We start from the raw sequence: 17,023 nt of genomic DNA on the forward strand, positions 1-17,023 counted from the left end.
AGTCATTGGAGCTCGGCACTGCAGTCCTGGGTCCAAGAAGGAAGAGGAGCACTGGTGCCGTGAGCGTGGGAGCCAGCAGAGCAGCCTGGCCGAGAGCTTCTGGCTGGCACTGACTGCATGGCACCAATGGCCAGTTGTGCCTTAGGAGAGCAGCAGATGAAAGATTATGGTGTTTCCACAGCTGCTTTTTATCTTGTCTTTTGTGACTGCCCTACCCCCCCCCCCCTTTCCACTTGAACTATGTGTTCGAAACTGCTTTGTGCTCAAATACATCACGAGCATTTTCTTGTGCGAACACTTCTGGTTTCTTGGTTGTGTTGGACCAGTCTTCCTGGTGAGAGCCAAGCGTGGGGATTTCACAAGTGCTGCGTGTCAGACTGTCTTGTGGACTTTCTTCTCTCTCTCAGAGGGATGCTTCACAGATGTTTCTGGTTTACATTTGTTTTTAAAACTGCAGAGTTATGGTGGACGCTTTATTACATTCGTTGTTCAGAAAAAACTTGTGTTGATCAGTGTAACGAACCCTAGACCAAAGCCTGCTGGATTGCCTTACAGGAGTAGGAAAGACCCTTGTCTTTATCACTCCTTGGATGATACCATGCAGTGAGTCAATGGGGTAGAATTTAAGAAAAGCTCTTTCTGAGCTGTGGAGGCACATGCTGCAGGATAGTAGTGTCCACAGAGCTGCCCTATACATGGGGTAGCTCCCAGTTAAATCCCAGTGAGGTTGGTGGAGGAGGCAATCAACGTGTTGCGTGAAGAGAGATGCTGATGAAGTGGAGCTGGCTGAAAAGCAGCACAGTTGATAGATGCCATCCATCTCCATCCCTCAGGTAACATGAGCTCTTTCCTGTTTGGTTGTGTTTGATTTTGATAAACATTGGGGATTTCTGTTTCCAGTTGAATATATACATGGAACTGTCCAATAAAGCTTGTTCTTGAGGTGATTTTTGTGGTTTGGGGTAGTGATGTGTTGATCTTGAACATCTGACCCAAAATACGAGCAGAGGGGAGTTTTGCTCTACATTTTGTTGTGTCAAAAACATCCCAGCCCCATTAAGGAGGGGTGTCTGTCAGAGCTTGTGAAACTGGACATTTTGTTATGAAACTGAGCATTTTCCCAATGAAAAAGCAGTTTCAAGAAAGCCCAATTCTGTAAATAGATGCTTGTTGCTGATTTCAACCACAGTAACATGAATTCATCCCTGTTCAGTCTGATGTTTTATCTATTCGTGGTATTTTAAAAGTTCAGGATTTATAGCAAGTACAGAATTGGAAGATAATCTGGTATTTCCCAAGTGTTTGGTTTTTGGTTCAAAGTGGCCCTCTGAACCAACTCTATAAACTTAAAACTTGATTTAGTGAAAGAACTGGACTGGGTGATCTGAAATCACGCATGGGACTGAATCCCATGGTGTGAAAAGACATCGAGTTTGACACTGGTACAGGCTGATGTCCTTACCCCTGCTCTCAGCCGGTCACCCTGTTAGGAATTAGCCGAGCAAAGGCATCCTGGAGCCACTGGTGAGAGAAAGCCCCAGCAGTATGGGACACCCTGCTGATGGGCATCACTTCTGGGGGCTGAGGGACTCGGGATGGCCTTGGCAGTGGATGGGTGGAGGCTGTCCTCCCGCAGGGCTCAGCTGTGGGGCACAAGTGTCTGCCTTGGGAGCTGGGCTGCAGCCTCTTCCCCAGGCGGAAAGAAAGAAAAATAAGTTGCAGCCAGGGTCTGAGATGTGGGGGGAGCCAAGGCTGGACAGGGAGGTCTCAGCACCCAGAGGGGAGCTGGAATGCCTCCCGCTCTGCCAAAGGAAACATTGGGTGCAGTGGATGTGATAGGATTTAGGGTTGAGCTAGTTTTCTTCCTTGCTGTGGGGAGCCTTGGCGGCTCCCCGCTGTGCACGCCTATGGCTGCAATTGCTCTGCTGCCTGGCCCAGCTTTTGTGCCCGTAACTTCAAATACCGGCATTTCGCTTGGCTCTTGTTCTGAGGCAGGCTGGGCAGAGGGAGCCAGCTGGGGAAAGCTGCTGGAGTTTATAGGAAGGTGAACATGGCTTTACGTTTCCTACACTGATGTTTTCTCTTCCGCTGCCGCGCCTGGCTGCCAGGCTGGGTGGAGGCTGGGGGAGGGCCCACGCGGTGGGGGGCCCCCAGCCGTGCCATGCTGTGCCATGCCGTGCTGTCCGGGCTGCCTGGCAGAGCTGCTCCATAACTAGACAGCCAATCAGTACCAGTGGAACACCGGTCATTAGGGTCACCTGCCAAGAGCTTCTGGCCCTCTAGAAGAAGCTGGGTTGATGTTTAGAGGGTGGCACAATGCCTTATGCTTTGCTGCTGCAGGGAGTCCTGTCTGGTCTGTCTGACCATGTGGGCTATGGAGAGCAGAGGTTCACATCCCTAGTAATGCCCCTACAGACTTTGAAGTCAGCATGAACCCTGGCAGCTTACTGGGCAGCTACTGGAGCTGGACAAGCCTGTACTTCAAAGATACAAATGGCTGCTGAGGAGAGGAAAGGGCTTTGCTGATCTCCCTGACTGCCTGGGTTTGGATGAGAAGAAACTGCCCTTAATTGCAGCAAGTGGAAAGTAGCAGAATTGTCTCTCAGTAAAGATAGAGCGCTTTAGGGCACAGGGCAGGCTTGATCTTTTCCAGCCCTGCTTCCTGAGTCTGGGGGGCAGTTTTATCTTCAGAAAAACATTTAAAATAATTAGGTTACTAACCAAATATCTTCCACCAGAGTTATGTGCGGGAACAGTGCCCTTGCCTCTCCTAGGAGCCAGAGTTGTACTTTCTGCAGTTCACCTTTTCAGACCAATTTGCCAGGGGTTATGTGGCAGCTTGATGCCACTAAACTCTGGAGTACTCTTTCTCTGTATTTCTTCTTCAAGTCCAGCATAACTTCTTTTGGCAACATCTGACCGATGTTGTTCTTGATGAGTTCTCCAAAGAACCTAAAGGGAAAACTCCACATCAGGATGGAATGTACCAGCCCTAATCTTATATGAGGGCTTTAAGCCCCAGAACTTAAGTTGACAAAAGTAAATGTTGGACTTCTTGGGAAAAAGAGAGTCCTTTTTGTTCCCTGATCTGCTTATTCCCAGTTGTGAAGTTATGTATGGTTGCAAGCTTCTTGGTACCTTTCACTCTCAAAAATCACTTTGTCCATCAAGAGATGTATTTGGCTTGTAAAATGCTTTGGGTTTGAAGGGTGCAACATCAAAATAACAGCATCAAAAAGATTTATATTTTTTCCAGTTTAAAAGGGAAATTAAAGGAAGCTTTAACTGCATAAACGACTGATGTTGTTCTTTACAGTGACACAGTATCTTAGATGGTTGCTGATTACTGGACATGTTGTTTTATTTAGAGGATTAAATAAACCATCAGGAAAGGCTCAGCTGATGAGCAGCTTTATGTAATGTTTTTGAGGTCTTCTAAGAAATTTTTATACTTTTTTTTTTTTTTAATGTGAGGCATGTTGCAAAACAAGCTGTGGGACTAACTCCTTGACCACCACTTAAGCATCTGTCTGAGCAAATCATCTCACCTGTGTCTTTTTACACCGCCTTCCTGAGGTTAGCCCTCTCTTTTTTTTGTGTCTAATGCCTTCCCTTTTCTGTGTTAATAATGTTCATCTGGCTGTCAGAATAGGCAGGACATGAGGGTGAGCTGGGCTGCCAGAGGGGCTGGTGCAGTGGAAACTCAGACCCCGCTGGGGTGGGCTGGTGCTCCGGGGTTTCAGCAGCCGGGGGCACGTCCCCCTTCCCCTTCTTCTCTCCTGGTGATGGTGTGGTCTGGGCCAGCACAGAGCAGCCGGTGAGCTTTGGGCCGCAGCAGTGTTGGGCTGTAACAGTGCAGAGAACGGGAGCAGTTCAGGAGGAAAATCTCCTGGAGCCAGTTGTAAGAAACCAGCCTGTTGTTCCCCCTCGCCTGAAGAGAACGGGTGGGGAACGTGCTTGCCTGAATTTTCTCATAGCCTCTGATGTCTGCTGACCCAGCTGCATGCTTTTGCTGGGAGAAACTGCGGCTGCTTAGCATAATACTCCAGCGGTGAGGACATTACTCATGGTAAAAGAGCAGAGTGGGTGGGTGCGGAGGATTAAACTGAATGTCAGAGATGTCTAGTTGTCACTGATGGCCTTAGGAGTATGTTACTGCATGTCTGTTCTGTCCAGCAAAGAAGACGCAGCTGGGCTTTCCTCTCAAGCTCAGATAGGTGCTGTTTATCCAGATCTTTTTCTTGACTGATCTTAATTTTCTCACTTCTTATCTCTTCATCACTTCTTGTGATGTGTGTCTAGGTGTGGAGCGATGGGTGGTGCCAGAGGATGTAGGGTTTGTGTGAAACTGTGAAGGGCTGATGGAGTGAACAAGCAGTGTGCCTGAATGGATGGAGGGAGAAGGCCAGAAAGAATTGAATTAATTTTAGACCCCACCCATCTATCTTGACTCACACAGAGCTGCGTTATGTTGCTTTTCATAGAAATGCTTCCCACCCTTCCTCCCTCTCATTTGCTGTGGGCAGCAACTTCCCTTAATATACCCACTGCTGCCTCTCGGATCCTCGCCTGCAGAGGGAAAAAAGGCACCATATATCCTTGTCCAGGGACTGCAAAGCCTGTTAGGTAGCATGTATGGAGGTAATTGCATCAAGTGTAAAATGTAGTTGTATTTGGCTAGCTCTGGGATGGACAGAAGTTTTATAAAGAGGACCTAGGAGCTGGGTAAGCAGCCAAACATCTCATTCCCTCTGCTAAATCTAAGTGTTTTCTTTTCTGTTGTAAACGCACTAGCCCAAAGACTAGCTGAAGACTTGATATGCCATAGCCAAGTCCTTCGTTTGCTGCCTAGCTGCCAGTGCAAGGGGACGATAGCAGCCAAACCACCTGGGAGACAGAAATCTGAACTTTGCAAAGTCCCAGTGGTGTTGGCAAGGTGGAGCCCAAAGTGTATGTGCAGGGAAGGTGAGGGGGGCAGATCACTTTTCTCTCTATATATGTATCTCTGTGTGTGCACATGTGCGTATGTACACAAATCTTCACTTTGTAGTACAAGAAAATAATGTATGTTTTTCTTCTATCCATACCAACCCTGAATCTGTGGGACCTCTTTAAAAAGAGGGGTCCAAGCCTATAACTGGTCTAAACCGTTACCTGCTACACTGAGCTTTGCATGAGTAAAGAGTGCACGATCAAGCCCACAGATTATGGGGATTATTTGTTTCTTCCATATGCTGGCAAATGTGTCTGAGCTGGTATCAGGGACCTAGTTTCATGTGTCTGGTTATCAGTATCTAGATTATTTCTGTAGTAGCCCAGATTTCTTATGCAGAGATGCCAGCCAAACAGAGCATCGCTATAGGCACACTCTGGTGAGCTCTGGGACCTATTTTGGATACAGTACGAAGCAGTGCTGCTCAGCCTGTCTCAGCATTGTCTGTTCAACAGTGAAATGACCTAATGGCAAAGTGTTACACAATTGCCTGGGAGCCATCACCCCAAGGTAGGGCATGGCTCCTTTCCAAAGGAAGCCCTTGGGCATGATGTTACAAGGTGTGCAGAGCTTTATTGACTTGGTGATAGTGTTCCTGGAGCTGGGGGGCTCCTGGGGCCCTGTGATGCTGCCCATGTCCCCTCTGCTCGAGGCTGCTCGACACCAGTGGGAGAAGCCTAAGCCAGTCAGAGAGCTCTTTTGAAGGAGAGGAGAGGCTATGCCTTTGCATGAAATGTAACGTATGCAAAGTTGTGTTTGCAGGTTTTGTTCTTTGTGTTGTCTTTCAGCCCTCCTCGCCTTCCCATGCAGAAGGGCAGCTGTATCTGCTCATTATCGGGTGACCCACCTGTGCAAGGCACTGCCTGCCATTCCCTCAGTTCCTGCAGGTGCCTGCTCCACGCTTGGTCAAGAGGGGAGGGAAAGGAGAGAGGCTGGTGCAAAGCTTTATGTCATCTGAGAGGAGAGCAGGAGCAAAGCCGTTTCAGGCGGTGCAGCGTTTACTGGATGCCTGTGAGCCTGAAGCTTTTGTTCATTTTTGGACTCCATTTGGTTGGGTTGTGTAAGGTGGCTGGTAGCTGTCAGTGCTCTGAGTGCCTCTGCCTACCCTCCCCACCCCGCCCCCCCGCCGCCACATGCCTGCCCCTGCTACTCCCCATGGACCAGGGAGGGATGTGATAAAAATAAAAGCAGGAAAAGATCTTCCCAATGGCAGCTCTCTGATGCTCACTTAATAACAGAAATGCTTTTTCTTTCCTGACTTAACTGGTAGGTAAGCAAATCTCAAAAGCAGCGTTGACAGCACTGAGATAAGCCCAGACCTTACTGTGAGGGGGGAAGGGAACGTTATTAGTAGCTATTAATCATCCTAAAAGGATGGGGGATGGGTTCCCTACAGTGCTGTGCCCTTGTGCAGACATGTTTGCTATGAGCAATCCTGGCAGGGAGTACGAGCTGGATGTTGGAGGGGAGCAGTTTTTGGAAGGCTGCGTTTCAGGGCAAGTTATTTCCAGAACTGTAGAAACTGGATTTTAAAACATGTTTCCTTTTGGCAAATTCACTTATCTCTTTCATTACTGTGCATCCTTATGGCTTCCCCTTAGGGGAGACGTTTGTACGGTACCTGAGTGGATGTAATCGCCCTTGTGCTACCAGTGGCTCGTATCTGATGGAGAAGAGCGCTCATGTTACAAATTCCTCTGAAGTGGACACAGAAGGGGAACGTGACACCAGGAGCACTGGCAGAGTGCTGAGATGTTCCTGTGAATGCCACTTGCTCATGCTGGTGGCTCTGGGGGTTTCTTCAGGAGGTTTCAATATTTCAGTGTCCCTGGCTGCTCCAGCTCAGCTGCTTCTTGTGGTATAGGATCATTTCTAGGAGCCTGCCACATGTAGTGTAGATTATAGTCTTTAAATGCAAGCTGTACTGCCGAGCCTCCAGCAGTGTTCCAGCGGTGGTGTTAATCCACCATTATTCTTGACTCCTTGACAGTCTTGTCTGATCGAAAATGAATCATGGTAATATTGTGCTGAGCTCAGTGCTCCTCCCAGGGATGTGTAATGTGCCTCTCTCCTTCCTTTGATAGCAGAGGCAATAAAGGCACTAAGAAACCAAGTGGCCAGGTTAAGGCCCAGCGACTAGGGGAGGACCCACAATGTGACTACTGCAGGCTCCCTCCAGTGTAGCAATGTCTTTAGGGATCTGTCTCATGGTTTCTAAAATGACAGCTCCCAAATCCGGTGGAACTATCAGTGACTTTCAGTGCTCAAGACTTCTTCATGGCTGCTAGCTGTCCCTGTCACAAGGTTTACATGAAGGTAAGCTCAAGGCAATGGATCCAGTGGAGCACAGCAGCAGGCTGCACTTAGTGGTCTTAGTAGGTCACCAGTCAGCTGCAGCTTGGGAGGCAATGATCTTCACATTTAAAGCAGATTTTCTATATCCATCTGGTGGCTTGTCTGGTCTTTTCATTAGAACTTCTTCTGTCAATTTGTAGTCCACTTGCAGCAATAAAAGTGGTGAGCAAGTAAACAGGCATTATTTAGTTGACCCATCGGAAGGTCTTCGGGTTAATGTTGAGCACCTTGGCCATCTGTAATACACATCTGTATCCTTCCCTTTTTCATGAAATCCTATCCTAGTAGAGAGGTGAAAAAAGAAAAGTGTCTTGTGATCTGACTTCTGGTGAGGGCAAAATATCACACTACAGCTGTGAGGAGATGTGCTGAACAGCGTTGGGTTTGGCCCAGGGAAAGCAGTGATTTCAGCTAATGTGTGACACCTCTAGGAGGTGAATGTTTCCCTAGGGGGAATGATTTGCCATCCAATCCCACATTAGGAGGACTCTCTAAATCTTGTGAACAATGTTTATTTGTCTGACAGCTCTACTGGGTTTGCTCAGCTGCTTTCCAGCATGCTGAAACGTAGGATGAATGTGTAGAATGAATACCAGTTGCAATGGACTCATATAGGAGGTATGTCTCAGCTGCAAGGCATGTTTTAATTTGTACTTGTGTCTGGGAGCGATCCGCCCTTCTCACTTCCTCTACCTATTGAATAATTGATGAAAGACCACAGTAATCATTATACTCCTTCCACAAAGTCATTAAAACTGCACAAAATCTTATGTAGTGTTTGCAAAGCCACAAACAAATGTATGACGTTCTTCACCCTCCACCCAGGCAATAATTTTGGCCCAAAGAGGTCTCGGTTGTTAAGAGGACACTTCTTTAGAAGCAGGGAAAAATGAGTCATTTAGTTGATTTGCTTGAAAATGCCAAGTTTTAGCTGGGACCTTCTTTTTCATGAGGAGTATCATACCAATGGGATTGCTGCATACTGTCTTCTGTCTATGATCTCAGTGAGATTACTCCAAGCTTCTTCCCATCAGTCATTTTTTGGGAAGAGCACAGCACCTCTTTAGCAGTGCAGTGGTTTATCTGGGAAGCAAAGCACCATATGTGGAGAGGAAAGCGAGATGTAACGTGGAGGAGTGTATCAAGGTGAGCTGTGGTCAGGCTGCGGATGATGCTTCTGCTTTTTCAGAAAGTATTGTCAGATTGTGGTTTAAAGATGAAGTTTCTGATGCCTTTCTCCCTTCCAGTCTGCTTGTTAGATCAAGCACTGCTTTGGGATTGATCTCACTGAGGTCAGTGAGGGTCTGTTGCAACTGTTCGTTTAAACTAAAGAAGCAATCCAAAATCTTGAGCCCAAACCTTTCTTCCAAGGAAGGAAGCAAGTGAGGTTGTGATGCAGACAAGGTGTTTGTGACTGGTGTTGACTGTATTGCAATGACTCCGTTACTCTTTTCTGTCACCTCTGTTCTTAGAGGCTCCAACTTCTGGCTGTCCTCAGCACCTTCTGTTTTGGAGAGCACTTCTCTGTCCAGCGCAGAACAGAGTTGCTTTCTGTATGTTCTCGCTCTCTAGCACAAAGCCGATTGCCTTGAGTGAAAATACAATTTTTGTTATTTACCCATCACCTCCCCAAATTTCTATCTGTGGGTGCCAAAACAGAATCCTGCCCCTAACTAATACTGAAGAGTATCTAAGAGATCCAGATAGATTACTGCTGAGAATTATTTTCGTTAGTTTTCACTGCTTTGCTTCCAGGTACCAGTGAGAGAAGCCCTGAGTGCTCCAACTCTTTTTCAAATGTTGCTATGGAAAGCTCCTCCCTGGAAAGTCCATTCACTCTTTTTGTTTTCTCTTAGGTGACTCCAGGTAGCAAAGCTGCAATAGCCAACTTGTGTATAGGAGACCAGATCATAGCCATTGATGGAGTGAACACAGATAACATGACACACCTTGAGGCGCAGAACAAAATCAAGGGTTGCACAGATGAACTAACTCTGACGGTCAGCAGGTACGTCGCTGAGCGAGGCTGGGGATGGGGAGAGGGAGGGATGCAGAGTGGGCAGTAGCTATGTTTTGGTTTGACAGCAGAGCTCTCTGGCTGGTTTGTTTAATTTGACCTCTTAGTGCTTTGTCTGGCCAGGTGCTGGATAGCAAGACGGAACTGCATTTCAGCTGTTAATCCTAATGCTGCTTGTGTTTGCTGCACTTTAACCTTATGAAAACAATTTTCCCCCTGAGAAATTGGCTGATAATTTGTGGCAGAGTCTGTCAGCCTAATCTGTGGCTCCTGACAGCAAGAAATCAAAGACAGGTCTCATGAAAACTTCACTCATAGCGGAGGAGGTACAACCAGAGATGACCTTTCTTCCTGTTGCACTAATGTAGTGATTAAAGTATACAGTTGTGTGTTGTCCAAGCTATTAATTGCTTAGTTTCTGCCCTGCACGGACTCGGAAAGGTTGTACATTTTGGAGCCTCTTGATCTAACAGCATGAACGGTGCTAAACAGTGATGACCCAGGGTGCACCAAGGTGCCTGTCAGGCATCAGTCTCTGAGTCTTGAAAAACTAAAGGAAAAGGTGACAGCTGAGCCACCGTCTCTGTCACTAGTATAGAGCATGGGCTGGCTTCAGCCTTCCCGCAGCTGCAGAGTAATGGACAGCTTTATTCCTTTCCCCAGCCATCCTTTTTTCTTGGGCCATCTTTGTACAGAGAAGAAATGGAGACTGGAAAGGCAGGGGTCTGCTTTACATTCACCCATTGCTTCTTAAAAGAACTGGAGCCTGTTTTTTTTTCAAGGGTGCTGGGGATTTATCCTTCCTCTTCATTTGAATTGCAGCCACGGGTACCAGCACTTCTCGAAGTCAGATGATAGATGCCGTGTGGCATTTCTAGTTGCTCTGGAGTAAATTTTTCCTTTGGCCGCCTTCTCCCAGAGTGATTGTCCCTCAGCTTCATGGCAGATGCAAGGGAAGGGCTTTCAGAAGGAGTGCAAAAGCATGCCTTAAATGACACAATAGTCCAGTTGTTCAGGGCTTTTCTGTAATAAACAGAAGTCCTTTACCATAGCTTGGACAATGCCAGGAGTTCAGCAAGCATGTCCCAGTTCAGGAAGAAGCGATGGGTCTTGGCCAAAAAGGCCTGACAATTCACTGAGGTAATTCAGAGGGAAGAACGGAGGACAGTGCAGGCAGTGTGAATGAGTAGTGGGCATTGCAGCAGCCTCTTAGCCCCAGAGTTTCTCATACTGGCCTCTAACTTGGCAGCCTGTAATCTTCCTGCAAAGGAGCGCTCCTTTTCTTCTCAGAAATATCCAGCTGCTTGACTTAGCAAACCAGCACTGTGTGGTTCTGACTGGGAGAGAGGAGGGGAGGCAAGGGCTCTTTCAGCCTGCGGGCAAGCTCACCCTTACAGATCATTGAGTCTGCAAAATGTTTTTGTTAATGTTAATTACAAAGTCATTAACTTTATAGCTACCCAATGCATGTTTCATTGGCCTTGGGTGTGGAAGCTGCCCAGGGAGAGTATTTCTAGCTGGATGTGCAGCTGTGTAAAACCATGCAAGGACTTTGAGTTAGCACAGCCCAACTCTTTTTCAAGACCCTCTTTCAATGAGGTAGCATGTGTGTGTGTTCGACGCTTCTGCTGCTGTACTGATCAATGAGTACTGCTGACAAAATGGCCAAGGAGAGTGTCAAGACCACAAGGATGTGAAAGCGTGATCTGACAACTTACCCACCTTAGTGTTTGATATTAGTATCCATTGCTCTATGTAAAATCCATTTTAGATGATTCTATGGGACTTTAAGTGTTTGGGACTAAAGTTCTGCTTAGGGAAGAACTGCTTACTTGTTTGGAGTCTTGATAGCTGCTAGACGTGTTTGTATTGGGGAATATGCAGGAGGATTTCTAAGAGGAGAAAGCTCCTCTTTAGTGCCAAAAGACAGTAGTATGCATTGTGTGGTCTCTCCTGGTTGTACTCCGTTGAGAATATTTTATCCTTAGCACCCAGCTGTCTCCTCCTGGCCACTCTAACTGTGTTGTCCCAAATGCAGCTGGACTCGATGGTCAGAAATGCTATGTAGTCTTTGTTGCTGAGGCTGGAGCCCTTCTTTGCTTTGCAGTCTAAGGCCAAGACCTTAAAAGGTATGATTTTGGGAGGAGGTCTAGAGGGGTGGCAGAGAAGGCATTTTAAAACAGGTGGAGCCCATGCTTCATCTTCCTGTTCAACTTAGGGTGGAGGAAATGGGTGAGGAAAGCAGACTAGGAGCTGGTGGTCAGCCCTCCTCTGTGAAGAGGGGAAAAGCATTGCTATGGAGGCGGAGAGGGTGGAAAGGCACTTGGGAAAATGAGTGCCATCTGGCCAAGTGATATGGCTTGGGCTTCCTGAACCTTGGTGGGCCAAACTCTGTCAGTAAGGCTTGACCATATAGTTAGTGAGGAAGGCTGACAATACAATCAGGTCAGAGCTGGAAGTACTCTGTTGAAGTAGCTCTGTAAGTAGTTGGCCAAGTATGAAAAGGAAAGTATATTGTTTGCATTTCAACATCACCAACTGTTGGATCTGGTCTCCATGCTCTGTATTTGTAGCTTGCTAGCTGAATCAAGTACTGTACCAAGTAGCCATGCTAGCAAGGACCACTGGTCTGACAGGGCAGCAGCTCTGTGGGCTGGAGCATCACGCAGAGCTGGTGCTGAGGATGTGCCCAACCGTGCCAGGTTTTCCGGAGTAAGAAGTCTTTCAGTCCTATTCTACTCACCATCAGAGATGTCTTGTGAAAGCATAAATTGTTAGTGATTTTTAATTTCATATCTGATGAATTTTAAATGATTACTCATTTAAATGATTACCTGTGCAAAATGCTCTCTGATCTGCATTCGAGGTGGCAGCAAGGTTGTGCCAGGAGGGACTTTAGACATGAGTCTGAGCTCACATCAGCTGTTTCAGTTCCACCAAAGGGTGGAGACTTCATTTATGGCTATGCTGTGAATGCTGAAAGTGCACATGGATTCAAGAGGAGACTGAGTGAATTAATGGAAGACAAATCTATAAAGGATATTATATACCATGGCAGTATCTCTGCTGCAGAAAGCCCTTATGCTGCAAGTAGTTGGAGGCTGGGAGCTGTGTTTTAGGGAAGTATTGCACTATGCTTGTCGTCTTGCGCTCTTCTGTGGACCAAAACAAAGCTTATATGTGCGTGTTCTGCAAATATGCAACTCTCTTCTCTCTTAATAGTAGCCAAGTGGTTAAGATGTATTCGTGTTTGGCTATACTAATGATTATTTAAGAGAAGTCTAAATGTAGAGAATTGAAAGGACTTAAACACTTCTGGTAAAGGAAATGCTGTTTGCACTGTGTGCTTGATTGTGAATATCAACAGCATTCCAATGTTTCCTGTTTCAGTATTTTCCTTAATGATGGTAACAGTCCAAAAATATTTCACATCAGATTGTAGGCAGGAAATCTAGTCTAACACATATCACTGTTAAAAATGGATCAAATTACTAGCTGAAGAAAACATGCCTGGTCTGGTTTTTCACCCAAAGGTGCAAATCTGTTAATTTCCTAGGATTTAAAACGCAAATTGCTTTCTCTGAATATGCTTTTCGAAGTGGCACTGCCAGATGCTTTGCTGTTTGACATGTGAACAGTGTTGGAAAGGTCTATTTTCTGCCTTGAAAGTGGGTGTTCAAAAATGTTGGCGCATACACCGAACTGAACTTAGTGTGTCTAGCAGCTCCCCGCTCTTTTCTGAGCCTGTGTTTGTTCGTTCATTTTGCTATTTGTTTCAGTAGAGAGTGCTTTTAGTAATGTAGTTTCCAAGAAACCAAAGTAAAGGTTCCATTGTTGTTTTCAGTGGTGTAAAATCAAGCTCAGCACCATAGTTTTGTATGGTACCTGCAGAAAGACTGACCTACAGCAGGCAGTGTGCTTCAGTCCACTCAAAACCACCTGATTGCTAAAATGAGAAACTTCACAGGGAGATTGCTGAGCCTCTCCCATTCATAGGAAAAATGGTTATGATGATTTTGGATTTTGAGTCTTTGAGAAGAGCTACTCTCTTTTTTTTCTTTTTCTTTTCCTCCTTCCCCCTGCCCCGAGTGTGTTCATTGTTGCACTGACATTTTAGCATCCCCTCAGGCTGCACCCCTTCCACGCACCTCTGATTTTCCTTTAACGAGGGTAAGCAGCAACACATGTCCAAGAGACTGGAGAAAGCTATCAACTTCCTTCAGAAACTTAGTGTATTTTGGGAAAGACACTTCCTCTGATAAAGAGCACTCAAAGAGGGGAAGGCTCAGGAGTAAAAATTCTCCTACCGCAAAATTCACCTAATAGCCAAAAGATGTAGGCATCACTGATGTCAATGGTGATGCTCATGATGAGTTTGACATACAGCTATGTGTAACTGCAGATATACAAAAGCAGACAAATGTTCATTGCAGCACAGGTGAAAATTTATTTCTAGAACAAATGGCTCTTTGCCTGTGGCTTTAGCCACCAGCTAGGTGGTGGAACTGTGCTCATGTGCAGCCCTGAGCAACTCAGACGTAAAGTGTGTATTTATATGAATCTTTTCAGCAAAAAAGTAGTGTTCCTACAGTGAGTCTACCCGTCCCTCGATGTCTGGAGGCAGATTGGGGGTGGTAGTAAGAGAAGAATATTTGTGAAAAGGGATTGCAAACATGTAATCTCTTCTTCTGCTCCTACTGTCCTTTTTCTTCAAATTTCAAGCTGCTTTTCTGCAGCTCTGCTGCCAGCATATAATGTATTAATGCACCTTTTTGGTTTGCAAAACAGTCTGTTACTTTGCTAAAAGTGATGCCAAGGAATGAAGCTATGTATTTGTTTTTTGAAAAGTGAAGCTATGTATTTGTTCTTTGAAAAGTGCTAAGATCAGAGAAGTCAGATCTGCTACTAGCACATGTTACATGCACTGTCAGAAAGGATCATGTGTAGATGCTTATGAAGAAGAGAGCACGTGTGTGATGTCATCTGCATTTTATTCAGTAGGTTCAGTTGCAGTCTTGCTTGTTCCACATGTTCTCTCGTCTCAGCTGTGGAGATTAATTGCACAAAGCCACAATAGGCTCGAATTTGTGTTCTAGGAAGTCGGTGGAATCTGTTGACTCATTTAGGTTTGCTTTTTGCTTCCCTGCCAAGAAGAGTTTTCCACCTCTGTCATCTTACTAATAATTCTCTTGGCCCTGGGAAAAGCCTGATGCTCTCCGTGCATCTATATAAGGGCATGCAGATTGCCTGGCTCTCCGTGGCAGCCCACAACCTCTCCATGGCTGTTGTGGTGCTCTGAGCACTCCTCGGTGCATGCCAGCAGCTTTTACTAACAACTGGCATGTTCAAAGTAATTTTGGCAAGTCAAGCTTGGCATTTGTTGTGTTTTTACAGCCTCTTTGGCGAGGCAAAAGTGGTTAACTCTGTAGCTGCTGGTGGAAGAACAGTGCGAGCCTGAGCAGTCAAGTGTGTTTTATCATTCGTAACTCTGTAATGAAACTGCTTGTAATAAACTTCTGTTACTACTTCTACGCGGCCAGAGTTGCCCTTTTTTGTGTTACGGTTGTATGAAGGCATACCTGAATGCAGGAAGCAGAGGACCATGCGTGAAGAAACTAATTTGGGCCCTCTTGTCTCTAGAAGTTGTGACTAGCACTGCTATTTGAATTGGCAATAGGCTCCTTGCAGTCCAAGTGCAGTTTTGCTTGCCAAATGAATATGTCCATTAAAGGATGGTTGCTAAAAGTGACTGCTTGCGTTTAAATCGAAGGGCATGTACTTTGCAGCTGTTGTATCTAAAAGACTGATTAAAAGATACCTTCCTGGTAGCCAGAAAGCTCATGTGGTTAGTCTCTAAACATTATGAAAATGTCTGTCTAAAACTCTAGGAGGGTTGAAAGAGCAATTCTTTAGATCTTTCCTCATTTTTCAGCTAGCAAACTTTGTGTTGCACAAGGAACTTCTCTATCTTTATGGGTTTAGTTGCTACTTTGGTATCTTAGTTGTTTCAACCAGAGGTTGAAATGGGAATGTAAAGATACCTCTCACCTTTACACAACTTATTTGCGTAGTTCCTGGCACACAGAAGTAGACTCTCATTTTCCAGCTCTGAATTTTCCCCTCAAAACTGTGGCCCAGCTCTGCACGGAAAGCACTGACAGCAAAATCTAGGCTCTTCTAATGTTTATATTATACCATGTTCGAGCCAAGCTTCTTGAAAAAAATGTTGTATTTTGTAAATACCTCTCCAGATTCCTGCCTTGACTTGCATGCAGTTTCCTTCCTCCACTTCCTACCAGTTCTTCCCCATCCAAACTAGCATCAGAGAAATTTCTTAGTTTCTGCCTGGATGAAACAGCAAATGCATGGCTTGCTCCCTTGCCCTGTCTTGGTTACCCGCTCTCCTGTAGTAAGGAAACAGCATGGAAATGTAAACTGTAAATGTGACAAAGTTTGTATATCCATGTGCCTGCAATTAATTTGCCTGGCACTTGTTCCTAGGCTTATTTGAATGTCAGGGGTTTGTCTCCTCTTTCTGCACTACTTGAGTTTTGCTCTCTGGTGGAGTCTCGTTTGAAAGAGTATGCATTAGCAACCGTATTCTAAAATAGCTACTGATCAATGGAAGCAGGACACTGTGAGACCCTATGGGGATGCTGAAGCCTGCTGGCTTTTGCTACCGGAGTGGCCGTGCTCCGTGGCAGGGCTACTGCCTCTGAGGGGAGCGTGCAGGCAGTTTTGTGGCTGAGGGTTTTCTTTTCCAGGTCTGAAGAAAATCCTTGAGAAAGCCACTACAGTCCTACCAGTAACAGCCTGCCATGAACTGAAGGCACTGTTGTTGAGGCTGGGTTTGAGCTATCTGCTCTGATGCCTGTTCCCTGCGTCCTATAAATAAGATATGAACACCTATAGATAAGATACAAACATGACGGGTCTAAACAATCCACCCTATCATCTGTGCCTAGTGCCCACACTTCCCAGCTATTCAGAACATAAGGTGAACTTTTATGTGCTATTTTTCTTTCTCCTGCCACACTTTGGTAAAAGTGCAGACAGTGATGCCAGGAGCAGAGCAAGGAAACCCTCGCTGAGAGCTGGGGCCATAGCAGTCCCTCTGATGACCTGCAGACGGTGGGCTCCACAGGCAGTGTGGTAGGATGGGGCATGCACCTTAAAAGCCCTGCTAGGCAAAGCCAGTGAGAGCAAAGCTGTCTCCTCTTTGTGGCTTTGCTGGGGCCATAAATGGGCTGTTGAGAGTGGCTGAAGGGCTCTGCTGCAGCTGTTGTGAAAACAAAGGGAAGCTTTATTCTCCCAGCCTCAGAGGGACAACTGCGAGGGCTATTTAACCTTTCTGTTTGGATAACTTTTAAACTGGATTGAAAGTAAAGCCTAGAGTGACCTTGCTGCTTCCATTTATATCCAGTTACAGATCCAAATGACAGCAGGCTGGAAAACAAGCTTGTGCTTTTGCCTTGCTAATAAATAAGGGAGAAAAATCTGGTCCCAAAACCCCATTGGCTGCAGTAGTTGGTCATAGCTGCCTCCCCTACGCTGGAGACGAAGGTGCTGTGCCACCTCAGATACATTGAGTGAGGGGCAGTGGGACAAAAGGAGTTGCCCAGGGTCCGGGGGGGGGGGGGGGGGGGGGGTGCTGTTGG

At 46.1% G+C, this 17,023-nt stretch overlaps 1 protein-coding gene across 1 annotated transcript in view; it reads left to right on the forward strand.

Moving 5' to 3' along the window:
* Positions 1-9,197: 9,197 nt before the first annotated feature.
* PDLIM1 (PDZ and LIM domain 1) overlaps positions 9,198-17,023 on the forward strand; it is a 32,757-nt gene continuing 24,931 nt past the window's right edge. The window contains exon 1 of the mRNA XM_009699284.1: positions 9,198-9,356. Coding sequence (XP_009697586.1) covers positions 9,289-9,356 — 68 coding nt within the window. The 5' untranslated portion in view covers positions 9,198-9,288. The remainder of the gene's footprint in view (positions 9,357-17,023) is intronic.

This window comes from Cariama cristata, unplaced genomic scaffold, assembly GCF_000690535.1.
Source record: "Cariama cristata isolate BGI_N322 unplaced genomic scaffold, ASM69053v1 scaffold29554, whole genome shotgun sequence".
Classification (NCBI taxonomy): domain Eukaryota; kingdom Metazoa; phylum Chordata; class Aves; order Cariamiformes; family Cariamidae; genus Cariama; species Cariama cristata.